The sequence below is a fragment of the Parus major genome, chromosome 4, assembly GCF_001522545.3.
Source record: "Parus major isolate Abel chromosome 4, Parus_major1.1, whole genome shotgun sequence".
NCBI lineage: Eukaryota > Metazoa > Chordata > Aves > Passeriformes > Paridae > Parus > Parus major.
In genome coordinates, this window is record NC_031771.1 from 26,282,566 (window position 1) to 26,302,208 (window position 19,643).

At 43.2% G+C, this 19,643-nt stretch overlaps 1 protein-coding gene across 4 annotated transcripts; it reads right to left on the reverse strand.

Moving 5' to 3' along the window:
* Window positions 1-329: 329 nt before the first annotated feature.
* Window positions 330-18,558, reverse strand: TMEM154 (transmembrane protein 154). 4 transcript variants are annotated; one of them, XM_015625772.3, is made up of 6 exons: window positions 18,365-18,558; window positions 10,331-10,636; window positions 8,595-8,622; window positions 7,336-7,421; window positions 5,948-6,008; window positions 330-1,991 (listed from the first exon to the last, which is right to left on the reverse strand). In XM_015625772.3, the coding sequence occupies exons 1-6, from the start codon at window positions 18,492-18,494 to the stop codon at window positions 1,976-1,978; spliced, it is 627 nt and encodes a 208-aa protein (XP_015481258.1). In that variant the 5' UTR covers window positions 18,495-18,558; the 3' UTR covers window positions 330-1,975. The 4 variants fall into 4 exon arrangements, with proteins under 4 accessions (XP_015481258.1, XP_018862008.1, XP_015481257.1 ...); XM_019006463.2 differs by lacking the exon at window positions 18,365-18,558 and adding an exon at window positions 14,608-15,991; XM_015625771.3 differs by lacking the exon at window positions 18,365-18,558 and adding an exon at window positions 14,623-15,986.
* Window positions 18,559-19,643: the final 1,085 nt, after the last annotated feature.

The window sequence follows — 19,643 nt, forward strand, 5'->3', positions numbered from 1 at the left end:
AACCACACAGCTGGTAATGGTCTTAAAATACAGCTTTTTATCTTGTACCATTAGGAAAAAAACCTCTCAGTATCTCTGTTCTGGGCATCTTCAGGTCACTGCTTTACAAATCTTTGTCTGTTAGAAAGAAGTAGCTAACAAAACTTCTACTGGAAAATACCTACTCCAATATTTCAAAATTTTCTAAATTTCAGTCTTCCACTTTTTCTTCCCCTTGCGACTGAATTCTTTTAAACCAATATTCTACATGATGGCTTTACTGTTAGGAAATAGTGGAAATGTTTAAAAAAGGAGTTGTGAAAGATGAACTCAAAACACTTATTTCAAAGTTAAAAATCATCCAAACAGGGAAAATTTATTTACCATCACTCACTTACTAAATCCAATATTTGCAATAAATTGTTTTGGAACAGTGAAGAAATCTTTTATTCTTTGAGGAAATTACAAATCAAGTCAAATTCAGTAATGAATTAATATGGTTAGCTCTAAACATTTTTTTCCTCCTGTATTTTGACATGTCTTGAATTATTCACAAACCATCCTCTGTCAGTGATACTTAGATGCCATCACAGAGTCTTGGGGCATTTGCTTTCTCTTTTTAATCAAGCTATGCATGGTAACTTATTAGTGAATTATTTGCAGGCAAAGCAAAACTGATCATATTAAACATGTACTGAGTGGGAAGGCATTACATATTCTATTTAAATAGAATACGAGGATAGGTAGGATATAAGATACGGTAGGATATCAATCTGCTATTTTAAATAAGGTACAAGAAGCTTTGCCCAGACAAGGATCCACTTTTATGTGTGTTACATTTTTAAGGTACTAATCCCTAGGAGACATGGTAGCTAAAATCAATGGACACAGTCAAAACATTCATATTTCCACCTTGAGGTATCCCAGGAGTCTGGTTTTTTTTCATTGTAACTAAAGGTGACCAGGCACACTCAGAAGTCCATATCTTTTAGATATTGCAGGCTCAGTATTTAAAAGCAGAAGCAGCAGAAAACCTCCTGTATCTGAAAACCTTGACCAAGTAGTTATGCATAACACATACTTATCTAAATCTGCATTTAATGTGAGTACTGAATTGCTTAATTTTTCAACCTCAGTCATTTTTTAAAAAAAAAGCAATGTTTTTAAGTTGAATATTCCTGAAGTAGGAGGCTGGAGAGCAGCCCTGGGCAGGGAGAAGAGTTACATGGGGAGAGCTAGCCCAGGGTGCTCATCCGTGGAACTGAAAGGCATTCTCAAAATAATACTTTTCACTACTACAGCGCCTTTAATCTGAAAACCAAAAGCACTCTGCAGAGTCTGTGCCCTCGCTGGGCTGCAGTCACTTCTGGCTATTCCTTTGAGAGGCTTTTCAGCTGCTGTCTGTCCTCGGATCTGGTCTGTCAGTCCTAGCCTGGTACTCCCCAACAGCAGTCCTGTGTAAATCAGTGCACTGCTCATAAAAAAGCAAACTGAGAAATAAACTTTGCATAGGCATGAGCTTCATCTCCATCAAACCAGGGTGGTCCAGAATTATGGACACTGAAACAAATACCCACAAAACCAAACCAGAGCAAAGAAACCCACCAAACCCAGAACATAATTTGTTTTAAGTGCAGCACAATACACAACTGCAGAACTAGACAGAACCATGGACTACTTTGAGAACTTTTAGCAGGGGTGAAAAAGAGGTTTGTCTTTATTTGTGGTGAAGCTCATTGCAAAAATAATTTTAATCAGTCCTCAATCTTGCTGCAGTACTTTGCTTTTTGTCTTTTTTTTTTCTCCTTTTTCTTTTCTTCTTTTCCTTTGGTGATGTTTCCTTTCTGAAGACCATATAAAGCAGGACACAAGAAATGCATTTGCTTCTCTGGCCTTTTGAGATGAATTATATTTAAATCCAGTTCTTCCAGTATCTGGGGGATGATGAGCTTGTGTGCTGCATCCCTTTAGTCAGTTCTTTGCTGTCCTGAGGACTTCATGATTCACCATCACTGTGTAGAGATGGAAAAGAAAAAAACACCAGTGTCACACTGTTGGGTTAGTTGTCTCAGCAGGAAATAACATGCAAGAGTATCTGTAGAGTTCATGAGAATGTGTTACCAGAAAATAAATCTGTCACCCGTGCAATGGATGAACTGATGCTGGCAGTGAGGGCTGCTCTGATTCCTGATGGTTCATGTCTGCCCAGCACAGCCTTTCTCCTGCTCCTGGCTCTCTTTCCGCAGCTGAGGATAACTTTGGAATTTTTGGTTTATGTCTGACCTCATAATAGGTGCATTTTCTCTTTGTCCCACTGGTTTCTGCCCAAGTGGCTTGCTCCCTAGCACTGTCTTAATAATGTTTGTCTCATGCCAATGTTAAAAATGTGACATCTTCTATCAGCTGATTTGAATTCAGTCAGCAGGGATAACAGCAGGGTTTTAAATCACCTCTGAAGCTTAAAGAGCCACTCATAACCTTAATATTTTAGAGGTTTTCTTAAGTCTCTTGACAAATTGAGACCCATTTTGGGAATGCAGTATTTCTTACCATCCACTGACTTGTCATCCACCCAAAACACTTCTCCATAAGAAGGAGTCATCCTTTTTCAGACAGAAAGACTAGGATGGTGCCCAGCAGCACCCAAGACAAACCAAACCTCCCAGGTGATAAAGCACAGGGGGATTGCTTGTACTCCACCCCCTACCATGGCCCATGCTGTGAAGGGAGCAGGCTGCACTTATTTTTCTGGGTCAGTAAAGGTCCCTGGAGCAGAGATTGGTCTCTACCCCCTTGTGCTCCAGAGATCATCAGCCCTTGCCTGCTGGCCCTGCACACACTGCCTGCTCCTTCCTGCATGCACAGGATGGGAGCCCTGGCCCAGGGTAGCTGAGGGGGTTTTTCAATTTTGTGATCAAAGGCAAGAGGTTAAGGCAGGAGGTTTTAATTCAAATATGTATATTTTGAAAAGTGTACATAAATGTTAAAAATGTGTATACATATAGGTTTGTAACTTATTCTATATAAGGATATAATAATAGTATACTACAATATAATAGTACAATATAATATATACTATAACCTTTAGGTTTGTAACAACCAACAAGGCCAGGGTGGGTGACCTCCACCTATCAGGGATCCCAGGTTGTCATATCTTGCTTCCTGTGCATAAATGTGCAGCCTTGATGCCCAGGAGTACAAATTTTGCCATAATAATGGCTTTGTTTTTTTATTTCTAAGTCTTTCACTTTCCCTGCTCGAAAGAGATGCTGAACACATCTATTTATGTGTACATAGTTCTCTTTCTGACATTATTTATTCATCTAAGAATTTGGTTGGGAAAAGCAGCAGATCTTGGACTGATAAGGTTCAATTGCAAATAAACAAGAAGCAATTTTTTGTCTGTTTACTCAGAAATTCCACCACTTCAAATATTTTTTCACATTGAAATGAAGCATATTTTTCAAAATTTCATGTGAAATTAAATTTGAAGATGTAGTCTTGGGGTAATGAAAACATTCAACATAGAAATATTTTACTGCCACACAGTTCTGTTCTTCAAACTTTCAAAAATTTTTATATTAAAAATTCACTTACTCAGAAGAGTAGTTTTGGGACAACCTTCATTCTGAAAACTTCAAAGTGTCTTTATTGAAATGTTTTGTCTTGTATGTTTTCAAAATTATATCAGAATCATTCATAGTTCAAAACATTTGTGTCTTGATGAAGTCTCCCTCAGCATCTTTGTGAAGCAAGAAAACACCACCTCTGTTCAGTGTGGCCTCGAGATGTTTCCCATACTAAAATACCGATAAAATCTAAAAAATAAATTGCCCTAATTTTAGAAGAATTTTGCCCAAACAAAGCAGTCTTTCAGAATCTCAAACTGAATCTAATATTCCTGCACTTTGTGTTCAACTAATATCCCTTGTCTAAGCAACTCTGAATGTTTTAGAGATAAATCTCCTATTTTTACTTGCATTTGTTTGCCTTTCTACAATTTAGAGGCATAACTTTTTCTAATCTAGTCTGATTCTAAGATACCATTCACAAGAAAATCTGCTTAAATGTGCATGCCTTTGCTCTGACTGAAGTATATTTATCGGAAGAGGGTTGCTTTTTTGTAAGGCTTAAGCCTCACTTTAGTGCTATGAAATAACTCTGTTTTACAGATGGGGAGCTTGAGGTAGGGTGTAGCCCAAAGATGCCTTTTGATAGCCAGGAGCAAAACCTCCTTCTTCTGATGAGGTTAATGCAAATCCAGTACAAAAACATTCCTTTAGCAAGGATGGTAAAACGACAGCTCAAGCTGGTAGGCCATGATGATTTTTTTTTTCCTTAAGATGAATTGTTAAAGATTTGGAAAGTAAACTTGATGCTGAGGGTGGTGTTGTGCTTAAAAAGCCTTTTACAGTATGACTTCTGCTGGTGTTAACTTGTGGCTGAAGCATCCTTTGTCCTATACTCCCTGGTATAGGGAGTGGTATGCTCAGCAAATCTGCTTTTAGAGAACTGCTGTGCAGCTGCCTCTCCTTAACAATTTTCCCCCCTCTGAGTTATCATTTAGCAGCAGGAAGGGAAGACACAGATGGCTAACAAATCCAGGATCTTTTCCAGTTGCTAAGGGTAAAATTAATGTGCTTGCTTGCATCTGGAACCTAGCATCTAAGCCTTTTTTTTAAAAAACAAAACTGAACTAAAACAGCAACAATGATTTCACTTGCAAGAGGTGTAAAAAGAAACCTTTTATGTACGAGTGGCTGTAGTGGACAAGCCTCGTCCAAAGGTTCCTCTGAAACTGCAGCTTTGGAGCAACTGAGCTGAAACCTCTGCAGCAGTGGTGATTTAACATCCCTATTTCACTCCTAAGCAAGGAAATTCAGAAAAGAGGATTGGAATATTATGACAGTCTACAGTGAGAGGTACAATTCTGCCAGAGAGGCGTGTTCAGTGGAATTATCCAATGCCATGGGAAGCAGAAGACCTAGGTCCTCTCCCTGCTCCTGGCCTTGCCTGACTGCATCACTGCTTCCACTGCACCAGGGATTTCTTGGCACACAGGACGTCTTGTTTATCATAACCTGGCACAGAGAAGCTGCTTTGCCCACTCCTCAAAATGCAGCTGCAACACAAGGGTGCGGGCAAGGGCAATGTGCAGCCTCTTGTTTCCAGCTGGAAACAAGAACCAGAATTTTTAATTAGGGAAAATTGTGAGGGGTTTAGGAGTTCTGGCCAAAATCCTGAGGAAACCAAGCAGAAAGATTTTAAGCTTACAAGCTGTCAGGATCACGGTTTTGCATCCCACTGGGATCTCTGCTTGGACTATCAACTAGTGCCAGCTCTGGGGGAGTGCTGCAAGGGGACACTGGGAAGATCCTTTGTGCCCCTCATTCTCATTTTTTTCTTGGAGTCAGACAAGTCCCTGTCTATCAGGTCACAGCTCCAGCCAAAACCTCTGGCAGTGCTCCCCAAGAACCTATAGGCACCAGGTGGCAGAGGGGAGCTGGGTGCCTTTGGTGAAGAGTGCCAGGGAAGCTATACTGAATGCTTGTATTAACACCTTGGGAAACTGTGATTAAAGTCTGATCAGTGAGTGAAACTCCATCTGTGCCATCTGGTTGTCTGTCTTGCACCATTTTACAACTGTAAGATTATTTAGCAGTGCAGTTTACAGGAAGAGACCTTTTCAGAAATAAGGGTGTCAAGCCTTTAAGTTGAAGTCAGAGTTTCTATATGTAAAAATTTTAAAGCTTATATGGATCAAAGAATAATTCTATAATTCCATAAAAAAATCCAGATTATTTTAGTATTATATAGTATTTTATAGTATTATATATTTAGTATGTATTATATATATTGCTATATCTATTATATAGTATATGATATAGTATTATATATTTAGTATTTTGTATTATTTGAAGAAATATATTGACTGTATTTCTTCAAATAATATAATGAATTAAAGTACCTTGGGTTGGCGATTGATTCTTTTTCTTCTTCTCTTACAGTAGGCAAACATTCACAGTCACCTGGAAAAGGTAAGAAACAAGACTGCAGTTACTCTTGGCAGTTGTTCTACATTTATTTCAAAAGCACATCAACTTTTATCAAGCAGTCACTCTAGAATACCGATCTGCAGGTGCACTTCTGCACCCTTTTATCTGCATGGTCCCCAGAGCATAAATCTTACACATCTTTCCCTTTAATAGGTGGTGCCACCATTTATTTATTATATATATGTTAGTTCTTTATGTACACCTATACAGATGAGCTGCTTTTGAGGACTGTCTCCACACACACACACACACACACACACACACACACAAAAGAAAGTGTGTAAAATATTTGCTCCCTTCTCTCCACAAAATTTTAAAAATATGTTTTACACCAATTTTTTCCCCACGTAGTACACTTAATTCCTCTCTTTCACTACTGCCACTTAGCACATGTTTTCTACAAGAGCTTACAGACCGCGAAGGTCAAAACCCCATCTGTGCTAAGGCAAAGAAATGCTCCAAAGAGCTTTATGTCCTGAAAAACAAAGCATGCCCAGTAGGTCAGGCAAATGAGCCTTTTGGATAGAAGGCAAGGGACCAGGAATGAAAAAAAAAAAATCAGTGTTTCAGCATTTCCTAGCCAGTGGAAAGTTGCTCATGGTTCAAAATTAGGCCTTGGTTAACTCATGGCTTACCAAAGACCTGCATTTTTTGAGGGCACCCTGGAAGGACAATGCAGACCCCCAAGAGATTTTAACTGGGAATTCACCTGGGAGAAAAATGGAGGGAAAAATGCAAGGTACTTATAAGTAACTGAGAAAGCAGCTGAAGATGCTGCTGCATGTTCTAATTGCTCCATGGGCTGATAGCGTTGCAAGGGAGGGGAAGAGTATATTCATAGGTTCCTGGTGGCAATTTTAAATAAATGGTGGTCTCAACTATGAGCAAATGGCTATTTCTTCTACAATACCTCAATGTGGAGCTCAAAAGTGTAGAAATTCTGGAGACTGAAAGAACTAGATGCTTCAGAGAAGCTAGTGTTTAGCATTAAAATGTGTATTTAAAAATATAAATAGCATTCACAGCTATAAGTGTGTTTAATAGAAATTTCTACTGGAAACCGAAAACATTTATGAGATTCTATCACATATTAAAAATAAACTCCCACACAAACTAAAATACTCCTCTGAAAAAAATCTACCTCTGACATTTGTTCAGTTATTTTAGTAGGAGGGAGCCAAGAGCACAACTAAAAACGTTGTAGGAAAAGCAGTGATACACATAGAAAACACCTTCCTATGCATGGGATCTACGTCAGCAGGCAAGAGAGGGAGGATGGAGTAGAGGGGTTACCGTGTACCATTTTTGTTCATGCTGTTCATCCATTTATCAAGCTCCTCCATTTCTATCTCCATAACAGAAGGTGTGTCTTCTTCAAAAATAGGACTTGAGAGAAGAGGGGTGGGGGAAAAAAGCATTACACAAAATGCTTAATTCAAACAACTTACAATGTAGTGGTTTTGTATGACTCTGCTATAAATCCACACACATATATTAACTCTGGAAAGCCATCCTAGCCCAGTAGTCTGAAGAGAGATCAGCCCAATGGGTGTGAACCAAGGGGCCACAAACAAGGGAGTGGCACCAAGCTGCCAGTCCTGGGCAGAGGTAGGGCCAACTGAGACATAACACGCAGAGGTACTCAGATTGTGCAGCCAGAGACATGCCAGGGCATAGGATCACTGCAGATTCTTGAAAACTGTCCCTGTTGTAAATAGAAAACTAAAAAAAAAATAGGATAGTTTGTCCCTGCCCTCCTGGAACACGTGACAGAAGTACCACTGTTCCAGTGTTAAAAGGTGAAGGCCTAAAGTTTCATCGTAGCTATGACTGACATTTGCAGTGACTTCAAAAGGAAAGGTCATGAGAGCTGCATTTATTTAAATGCCTTTGCTTAGCTTCCTTTTGCTTATCATTCCTGCAGTCATATGGTAGAAAATCTATTTTTAGCAAAAAAAAAAAATTGGTTTTTTACTTGTAGAGCCAATTCATGAACTTCATTCAGCATTGATTAGCAAGATGGAGGTAATAGAAAACAATAAAAATTATGACTCTGATAAGAGCCACACAGCTTCTGTCTTGTTTTGCAAGCATCTGAGGCATTGTTCCTGTGGCAGCCAGGCAAACCTTTGTGCCTCATCTCTGAGTAAGAAGATAAACTTGAAAAACAGGGGAGCAAGACACAGAGCTTATTCTGAATAGCAAAAGCCTGTGATGAGCCTGGGAACTGATCCCCTTTGCTCATGGGGCATCAGTTCACCTTGTACCTCTTGTGGCTGATGGAGCAGGAGGTGCCTAAGAGCAGGCTCAGCAAGGACTGTGGGTGTCTGTGGGGCAGCCCTTGCCTCAGTCACCACTAACTCTTGTTCTCCTGCTCTAGTCTTACACTTCAGCCACAACCTGAAGTCACACTTTATCCACCCGTTCAGATTGCTGGTTCCATTGATGGCAGAAAAGTAATGGTGTTTAGTGTACAGCTGAATTACAAGAGGCAGCAAAGGAGGCAAAGGTTAGAGTAAAAAAACCCTTTTTTAAAAGAATGATATTCATAAAGTTTACCTTTTTACGTTTTCGCTTCCCAGCTCATCTGAAAAAGAAGAAAGTTGGTGTTCATATTTCTGCATATTTACCCATTTTATTCACAGGATCCAGACAGCAATGCAAGCCTTGAATAAGGCCAAGTAAAACAGATTGCATTTTCAAAAGGCATAAAAACCAAATTACAGATGAAAGACAAAACATTTTCTCCTGTTTGCAATTTTCAGAGGAACCCATTACTTCAAACCTAAAAGCATCTCATTATTAGCTCAGCCATGCTGGGAGGAAGCCCAGTGTTGGTGTTGCAGTGGGCAGGACAGGGCAGATGCACACTTCCTTCAGCAAAACAGATGTGCTGAGGGAAATGGTATCCTGAAAAGGAGCCACTTCTGCATAAAAATTGTTTACTGGAAGCACTGGGACATTTTGCTACAGATTACACTCGGGTAATTCAGCTCTGTCTGGAGACTCTGGGAGCCACTCATGGGGAGAAGGGCGGGGGGCAGTTGGAGTGCATGGCAGATTAGATCTCACTTAGGCAAATGAAGCTGAACTAGCCAGATGTCAAAAGGGATCCAATCTACTCATGACTCCAAGACAAAGTAAAAATGGGGGGGGGAATGGTGTCACAGACATAATTCCAGTAAATATCTTCACCTCCAGGAATCAAGTGACTGAAAAACCTGTCTTAAATCACCTAATTTTTAATTCATTGTTGGCAGTGGGTGATACGTCCCAGTTGTTCCAGCACACTCCCAGACTGCAGAGCCACCCCAGAACCACAGAGCCATCTGCCCCAGCCTGGAGGATGCTCAAAATCCCAGGCTGGCACAGGGAATGAGGTCCTAGGATTGTGTTCTAAAAGGCACCACATTTCCTAACCCTCTGAAGAGTATATCTGCATTTCAATCATCCAGAAACAGGCAGGCAACTGGGTGCCTGGTTGCAAATTCATAGTTTGTTAGAGGGAAACCCAGTGATCAGGCAAATGCAACCTAAAAATGCCCTGAAAACTTGATTTAAAATCTGTTGAATGTGTTGCACTGTCTGCAGGCTGATGAGCTGACAGCTGCACTCTGACCATGTAAAGACTGGCACGACCATCTCAGAATTTCACTTACCAACTATGTGGTTTTAATATGACACCTCAGTTTGCTCTCCTGTGGCTTGACAGTCCAAGTTACCAATTCCTTTGTTAACAGATCACAGCACCTTCCTGAAGCAGTGCTCACCCTACTGCAGTACCCAGGCAGTCTGACCTAGCTCATTTGCCATGATGTCTTCATAACAGCCTCCACCCTATGGAATCTGGATTCCTTAAAACTGTTCCTTAAAATTATTTTTCTTGTGCTTATTTCAGTGAAGCTCCAAGCAGCTTTACCTTGTTGGCACTCTGGGCAGTAGAAACATTAATTTCACCCTGCCTAAAGTTGTTGAGCATAGAACATGCATTTGCAGCCATGGCTGCATCCCTGAGCATTCTCAGCATTTCCAGGAGCCAGAGATTGGTGCCAGGGCTCCCATGGGTGTGGCAGCTTGAGCAGGATGTGCCAAGGGGCAGAAGTAGCTTCTGCCCAAGGAGAGGTGTGTGACCAGGTACTGCTGGCTGGGGAGGATCCCTCTCTTACTTATCAAACATGCAACTACGATCAGAGAAGGGCATCCTAAGTGTGGCATCCCATGCCTCAAAATAATGTTCTATTAATGCTGAACACATCCTAGAAACAGCCTTTTGATTCACAAGAAGACAAATTTACCTTGCTTGGACTTTTTCCTTTTATGATGCATTACAAAAAATGTGATCAACAAAATCATCAGGACCAGCAGCGCCACAGGGACAACATATATCAATATAGACTGTTCTGCTGCATCTAGGCTGTCCTCATCATTCACAGCATCCAGTTCAGTACTTGGAGAACTCTGTGTTTCAAAGCTGCTTTCAATGGTGCTTTCAGTTACAAGTACTGGCTCATCCACAGTCGAAGGACCCGTAGCAGGAAGATGTGTTGCTGTAAAAGTGGGTAATATCATCGATCCATCTCCTGATCCATCAAGTCCAGGGTCTGTCAAATATATGAAGACAACATTTTAAGGGTTTCATTAGTATTATCAGTGAGTTAAAGTGTACAGCTGTAGTATTTACTTCCTATTTGATGTCTAAAAAAAACAACAGCAGATGCCCCATACACACAGATTGGAAGTCATGGGCGTTGGATGTAAAAGTAGATCTCAACTTTGTCACATAATCTTACCAGTCATGACCATGTTCTTCAGCTGACTTTTACTGGGACACGTCAGCATGTGTCATCTGTCTGCACACAGCTGCCTTGCACAGACAGACTTCTTTTCCTGCAGGTTGGCATCCGGTCTTGCTCACATGCAAAATTATTCTGCTTCTCAGCAAACCACACCAGCCTGTTTTGCTTTTCAGTCCTGGCCCATATGTTCCCCCCTCGCCCCACCCTTACCCAAGGAGTTAGGTACTGCCTTCAGGTAGACCATTATCCCTGGTTCACCAATTCCTTTGGCTCACTTATCTCCCTGTTTCTGTGCCTTTCTCAAATTTGTCAAATTTATCTCACTGTGAAAAACAGAATTGGTTAAAGTAAGTCTGAAGGATGCAAAAGCTGCTGACTTCCACTTCTGCATGGACTAGAAGAGATGATAGTGACACGGGGAGCTTGCTGCATACAATTAACTGTTCTTCTGACTGATTCTTCAGGCTGGCTGAAGGAGTGTATAGCAAAGCATCAGTGCTGGACATTCCCCATAAGTACTAAGACTGGGGGTTTTGAACTTTGATCTCAGTTCTGGTTTCATTTATCATGTGTTGTGCAAAAAAAGTGGCTAAAATTGGCTGTGTCAGTAATAGTGAAACAGGTGCTTTTTGAGTGTTTAGGTTAGAGTCTCTATAGAGTCTCTATTCTATACTGATGCCAAAAATCCTGTTGTAGCCAGAGGAGCAAGTATCAGTCTTTAGATAAATTACAACATGAAATTAAATGATGGGCTTTTTTTGTGTTATCTGCCCTTTCAGATACAATGCTGGAATGGTGCACATCTCATTTCATGCAATAAAGCAGGATGGAATTTCTTGACTTTTGCAATTACATGTTTCTCCTTGTTCTTGTAAAGTGCTGGGCAGCCAGAGTTTCCACTAGAGTTAGCATGAGCTTAAGGTTTTCAGCACCTTAGTGCTGGCATTTCCAATCTCACAGGACTGGAACCAAAAGTACTTAGCATTTTAAATGCTTTCGTAAACACATTAATCTTCATAATGGCCCTGAGAGATGAGCAGTTATCATCTCCATTTTATAAATGCGAAATCAGAAGGACAGGGATGCTGTCCTTCCCAGGGATGCCAAGTGAGAGAGAAAAACTGAGATTAGAGCGCTATCTCATGCTTAATCCACTCTGCAGCATCTCCTCTCCCACCAGATTTGTCTCAAAGAGGAGATGAGTATTTCATGAGACTGTGTTCAAGGAAACCCAATTTCAGATGAATAAAATTATTTGAGTGTGACAGCAGTGTTTTATCTAGATTTTTGTGCTGCATATATCACACAGGCATCTGATTGTTTCATCCTTTCCTAAAAGCTAGGAAAGAATTTGAATACTTAATGTAATACTGTGAAGGTCACCAAACTCCTGCACCACAACAGGGCAATGAAGATGATACCTCTTCTGTGGCAAATCTCTTTGTATCAACAGTCTGTCTCTTCTGTATTTAGTATTTCAGTCAAAAGCAAAACACAATCTCTGCCTCCCTTGCAGGTAACGACCCCCCTAGGTGTGTGCTGCTCCACCCCTTCCCTCGATCTGCTGGCTGTCCTTACTCTTACTGCAGAGGACAGGAGGGAGAGCTCCTCTCCCTTACTAGTTTGGCCATTTGACTTTTCTTTTCCAAGGTAGTTTTTAGCTCCCAGTGCCTGCAGCCACTCCATTTCAATTGCTGTTGTGCAGAGCGGCGAGGCAGCACGAGAGATGTCTGTGCTGCAGACTGTGGCATGATGGACTGTGCCACAGGCAGAGCTGATGGCCCACTGCAGCCTCCCTCAACCTCTTTGGTGACCTTGCTTCATATTCCTCCTCTAGCCATTGCCCTTGAAACCCATTGCCTGCCACATTTGATATATTGAGAGGGACAAGCCTGTTGCTTAAAATAGGAAAAGGGTGTGGAGAAAATACCTTACTTTTCATTTATTCATAGAGCTAAAATAGATTTTTCAAATGTCTAAGGCATGGTGTGGCTTAAAAGCAAAGCAAACAGTCACACCTCATTAACTGCAGTGATAAACTTTCAGCTGCAGAGTATGCTCTGCTTGATTTCCGAGAGAGATTTTTCCAGTATCTCCGCCACTTTGCCTGGTTTTGAACAATGAAGCAGACTTCAAATCATTTGTCTCTGTGAAATAGAATTACCTTTTCTAGTCTCTAGGCAAAGAAAATGGCAAATCACACGGAGTGACCTTGCTGCCACATATTTTTTTCACTTTGCATAATTCCAGGGACAAAACAGCATCTCTCTGGGAACACCATTTCCTCTTACAGAGATCTTTTCTCTGAGTGAATTAAATACATCTTTCAGCAGAAGGGCAGCCAATTGCACAATGTTCTTGCAAGGATATTGCTCTTATTTCCTGCATTTTACTTGCTGTCTCTACACCTCCCGCTCCCCCGTCACCTCCGAGGAACAGAGCTCAGCCTCAAGGGATGCCCCACATGTCACCCAGCAGTTGCTCTCACTCTCAGGCCACCCACACACCACCCTTCTTTCACAGTAGGAAAGCACAACCTGCACCTGGGCTGGCCCAGTGGCTCACGTCAGGGAAGGATTTGTGCCTCCAGTCCGACAGGAAGAGTTGGGCTCAGGCCTCCGGGTGCAGCTGCAGCGCCTGCCACAGCCGCCCACCCAGACCACATGAGACACACATGGCTGACCTCAACATAGATGCTATTTTTCATAGTGTTTCAATTAAAGTGCTCAAAATAGGAAGTGGGCTGTGTTGCAGCTGGCCCTGGTGGCTGTTCGCTGGGGTGAATGAAAGCTGGGCTTTACAAGGTTTGGAGCAGGACAGAATAACACCTGAAAGTTGGAGATTTTGTGAAATACTGGTCAAATATTTTCTCTAAGTCAGATATGCAGTGATAATTCATACCATGAACTGTCTTGTCACTGTGCTGGGGTTTCATCTTGCAGACATCCACTAGCTCCCTGCAAATGGGAATCATACAGCCATGCAGCATGACATTCAGGATGGAAAAGCAAGGTCAGTGGAGTATAACGGAGAGCAAGTCACACGTGACTATATAGCTATCTCCTTGACTTTGCAAACCTTTCTCTTGTTGAGCTCAGCCTCATGCTGTTGGCTACATTCCAACATCCATACTCATCCCTCTGCACCTCTTGTCCAAGGAGCAAATGCTCATTCAACAACCACATGGGCTTCACCTTTGCCTGGACCACCTGGAGCAGGAATGCTGGTGACTTCCTCCTGTGTTGAGGGAAGTGGATGGGAACACACCACACCACAGCTCCAGCCCAGCCTGTATTGCCACTTTCCATGCTTTCAAGAGAAGAAGGGAGAGGGGGTGACATGCAGCTGCATCCCACCCTGATGGGAAGGTGGGCACAGATGGAACTGGAAGCTAAGAAGCTGGAGCTGGAAGTCAGAAAGTTCTAATTCAATTTAACTATTGTTGTAATAAGAAAAGCTTTCAACATCTTTCATGTCTCATCTTATACCAATAAAACTAATAGTGAATAAAAAGCTCCAAAAGTACCTACTACATCCCCGTCCCATTATTAATAAACAAAAATCCAACAACACTATAGTGTCTACTGACAGAAGAAAAAGCAATGAGATGGAGAAAAAGCAAGAGCTATGTCAGTGGGATAGCCAGGCTTGCTAGTTTGAAAAGAAAATTTCTATTTCCCCAAACTTTCTCATAAACTATAAAAATGCAGTGAAATGACAGCTTACAAGAAGGTGACAGAACAAGAAAAGGCTATAAAGCTGAAATCAATACACACATGGTGTAGTCATACCACTCCACAGGGTCTGTATGATCCTCTCTTGTATTGCTTGGCTCATCCCTGCACTGCTCCTCTCTCCACATTTCAGCTTGCTGTAAGAAGGGCTGCTCCTTGCCACGGCCAGGGCTTGCCCGGCTGCCTGTTGTGGCAGGCCTCGCCTGTCAGTCTGGCTGGAAGAAGAATCCTTAAAAGCCTGCAGGCTAGCTGTTGGGAGCATACACTCTTCTGATGAGGGAGCACAAGCATTTCAGGGTGGCTAATCTGTAGACAAGATCCTATTAAAAGGAGGTGCTTAGAAAGCGTTATCTAGGTATAACCTGAAAGAGGAAACAACTGTTTAAGCTCATTTATACAAGATGGAAACTGCTTTTCCTCATTATATTTCTATCCAGCTGAAGTACTGCATTAACAGGTGGTGTTGCAAATTCAGTCACACATCTTAGAATGAAACTGTAGAATAAACCTGTAGTCTCATTGCTCATCCCCAGTACTAAAGGCTTTCCAGACCAATTTATGGATTTAGTTGCTTCTACTTAATCGGATGGCCTTCTAGCTCTGCATCTGTGATACCCATGCGACCTCCCTGTGATGCAAATCTCTGCTCCTTGCCCTCAGGAGGACCCTGAAATTAAAGATTCAAAAGCTCTGGAGGCTTTCCAGCTATCATAAAATCTCTGGAGGGAAAAGAGACTGGTGTCAGTGACTGAAAATTAGTATACAGTCTTGCTGATGTAAATGAGAGTTTTTCTAAAGTGTCCCTGAAGCACCTGAATAAAACAGTGAATGTTTGTGTGTGTGGCTAAAATGGAGGAATGGTAGTAAATACGCAGGAGAAGTTGATATGTTCAGTAGAAAGGATCTATCTATGTGTTAGGGTGCTGCACTTTGGAAAGGGAAAATGTAGCAAATCCTCATTTCTTACACTGCTACTTTGCTAGAAGATTTTAACAGGTGATTGTAATAGGTTCAAACCCATTCTCAGTTCATTACTGTGGGGAGGAACAGGTCAAAACTATTGCTGTCTTAGAGACCTCGGCTTTGCAGGGAAGACAACCTAAAAGACACTTGTCTGCCAAGGAAAGAGTCACTACCTGTGCTCGTGGTACAAGCTGCTGAACATCTGGATCCTGTATAACAGTGCTTCTTTGAATGACAATTCAAAACAATAGCACAAAGACACAGACAAAATAAAGCACTACCTGCAACGACTCCAGCTCTTCCACTTGGTCATCTTACATGTTTTACTGTTCCTCTCCCTCATATGTTTTCTTGCTCCCCATGTCAGACCATTTATGCTGCAATTTCCAACATGTTTCACCGAATGCAGTGGGAGATGGCCTAGCCTGGGAAATGACTCAAGGGTCAGAGTAGTAAGGGTCTTAATGCTTGTTACTAGGGTCAGCACAAATACCTAGGTAGGTCTCCAGGGCTGCTGCAAGGCTGAGCAGTGAGTACCATCCCCTGCAGCAGAGATGATGCCCTACACTATTGCACTACACTATCCACTGTAGGGCTTCCTGACTGCATTAAAGTGGAAGGGAACTGCTGCAAATCCAAACAGCCCCTCAGTGTGGAGCTGGGAGAAGGCCAGCACTCAGAGCTGAGACCTCAGGAATGCTCTCAGAGCTACTGGATTAGAGTAATTGTAGCATCACAGGGAGAAAAACATCCATAAATCATAATCCAAATGGCAAGGCTAGGCTTTTACAAGCTTCTGGCATGGTATGGGAACAGGACTTATAAAGACTTCAATCTGTCTGTGCTATAAGATTTAATCATACTCTGTTTACCTATTTTGTAAATGGTCTCTAGACAGCAGACAACTTAAAAGGTGAAGACTCTGTCTGGCAAAAGGTAAAAAAGCTCCCGTAAAGTTCCTGCCCTGTTGATCTGTGTGCAAGGAAGGGTGAGAGCAAAGAATCTCCCTGGGAGGCTGTTCTCAGTGGAGGGGTTCCTGACCCACCGGTGGCTGTGAGGCACATAAGCCCTACATAAACTTTCCCCCCACCAGTTTAATTTCCCCCCCCCTCAAGGCTCAAGTTCACAACTTCCCCATCCAACCCTTGCAGTCAGAGTTAGTCCCCAGGTACATTTTGGGGCTGGTTGCATAGGCAAAAATCGCCTTTGCGTGGGGAGCAAAGGTGGGTGCTCTCCTTCCCTTCCCCTACGACTGTGGATTGGCTCCGTAGTCAGAGCTCACAGGGCTTGGGGAGGGCTCTGGCAAGACTGAATCACTCTCAAAGAGGAACCATTCCAAACCAGAATTTAAAGGTGGACCTAGTGGTAGGAAGTGGGGAGCGTGGGGAGTGTGGCACACCTGGTGTGTGACATCTGCCTGCCGCTTCCTGCAGCCCCCAGTGCCCATTGCAGAGAAGGGAAGGGGACACCCAGTCATGAGCTGAGGAGCCCCGGGCTAAGGCATCCCCTCCCCATGGAGAGGTGGTGATGAAATAATAGTCCTCAGTACCCTGCACAAGAACTAGAGAAGCAGAGATCACTCTGCATTGCCCTCATTGCCTTCACTGTACTCCTCCATTTCCCTGGGATCTGTTTTGCTCTGCCCATGGCAGGACTTTTGTTCCTCTGACCACTTTGATTCTGAGCTACACTCAATGCTTGCAGCATATTTTCCTAACGTGGCTGCAATGCAGCAGGGCTGTAGTAACACAGCCAAACCTAAACCATTTTATACCTCACTTAGCTCGCTCGTACAGTTAAGCAAGTTAAGTGCAAGCAGCTCAGCAGCATGCCAGGAGCCTGCAGCCCAGCTCTACACCGTGCTTATAGTACTGTTCTTCAGGGAAAAAGCACTCACAGCAAAGCACCAATTCCAGCAGTGCATTTTAGGACATGAAGAGAAGTCCAGTGATGTCTGAGACCGACCATCCTCTCTCCCTGCCTTCTGTAGAGCTCTCGCTCGCTGCAGCAGCACAGAGGCAGCAAACACTTCTAGTCCGTACCAGGGCACTTCGGCAGGGACTTGTTTGACACCGAAAGGCTCACAAGCACTGCCTCGGCAGGTGGTAGGTGCATTCCTGAAGAAATGCAGCTCACTACGAGAGCTGCCTGTCATGCTCGATCGCCGGCTGCCAAAATGCCAGTGGAACCAATGACCCCTGCAAACAGACGAGTCTCTGCAATGACACCCCACCGCCCCAGCATTTTGCCACAGGCTGCTTTTCCGCTCATGGTTCTTCTCTTCCAAGGGTCAGAACCTTAGTCCATGGTGCCAGCCACTTTGTTCTGCAGCTGAGAGTTCAAAACATTTTGTCTCCGGAACCGGCTGTTCCTTTGTTAAACCAGTTTCAGTGCACCGGGACTGCGGAAATCGGCAGTCACCTTTTGAATGGAAGCAGTGCTTTGCCTTTAACTTTGTTATTAAACAAAGTTAAATAACTTTGTGGTGCGGGGTTTAAAAAGGTTCAGAAAGCAACTAAAATTAGAAGCAAAATGCCTGATGGGTCAACGTGGAAACTCCGGTTCCCTACACACCTGCAATTTAGGAAATGTAGGAATTGTAGGATTTGTTTGCCGCTGTTCGGGGATAGGTCTAAGGGAAAAAAAGTCAAAGCTTTGAAAAAGAGAGTCAGCTGAAAACAGAGAGGGTAAACACAGCAAAAAGCAGCAGAGAGCAAGTCCCCACAGATCTCCTCCCAGCGCTCAGCTTGGAGGGTGTTGCCCTCCGACTCGGTCCCATTGCTGCAGGCGAGACACGCGTTCCCACCTGGGCAGCGAAAGGCGCTCCCTTACTCACCGCTGCCGGCCGATGCTGCGGCCAGCGCCAGGGCGGAGAGCAGCGCCGTGAGCCCGGCGCTCCGCATGCTGCCCCGGCTGCGCTGCCGGCCGAGGGGCGCTCCCGCAGCCTCCCCGCTGCACCCCAACATCTACATTTCCTGCTTCCTGCCGGCGAGCATCTGAGCTGCATTTCTTCAGGAGATGGACTCTCTTTGATGGGTTTTAGGAAGTGATGTAATTCCGTCTGGGCCTGTCAAGCGAGCAATGATTGCAAAAGAAAGAAGAAGAAAAAAAAAAAAAAAAAAAAAAAAAAAAAAAGCAGAAGTTGCTCTTCAGGCACACAGTTGGCTGAAGCACCTTTATGCTGTAGGTGAGAGAGCTCCCGCTCTCTTCCTCTCCTTTCGATCCTGACTTTACTACCTTCTATCTTCATCCACACACAAATCACACAAATCACACATCACACAAACACAATTCAGCCACGAAATGTCATATATGTATGTTAGCAGGAAGGTTTTATGCCGCTTTTCAGGGTGGTTAAGCAAGAAAATTTCAATAGTGCCTCCCCTCCTGCCTTGGTTTTAAAGCTGTAATTGGGGTGTGAAAAAAAGCTGTAATCGGGGTGGGAGACTGCATGCACTTACAGCCCCAAAAGGCAACCCCCAAGTGGGCTGTCTTCTGCAAATGGTTTGAATGGCTGGCTCTCTTAGGAGCCTACTGAGTATTCTGAGCTGGTTCATGTAGAGGAAGAGGAAAAAGCAGAAAAACACATCCTTTTTAGTTTTGAGCAGGTGGCTTAGCAAGAAAGTGCTGGGACACCAGTTTGATGATGGCTGCAGATGACAGGGGACAGAAGTTTTCAATCCCCACCAAGATGCAGGGCCTGGCATGGGGGCCCACAGTGCCACAGCTGATTGAGGTGGCAAGGGGAAGGTAATCCTACCTCCCTTCCTGACTCTTTTTTATTTTTGCTCCCCCTTGGCAGCCTTTTTCTGGGTATACAGACCTTGGTTCTTGCTCCCCACCACAAATGCTGCCCTGTCCTCTATTCCCACCACCCCATCACTTATATGTTTCACTCAGAAACATATAAGAGCCTGCCAGGGGCTTCCACGGATTTCCTTTTGGGTAAAAGCAATGGAGAACTTAAAAATTAAACCAAACATTTTCAATCTTCTTGCTGTACAGGATGGACCTATCCAGGGCCCGGGATTTGGATCTGGATCTAAACCATATATGTACCCAAGCAGGGAGAGTGGTTGGACCATATATTTGGGTTGTTCTACTGTGGAAATAAG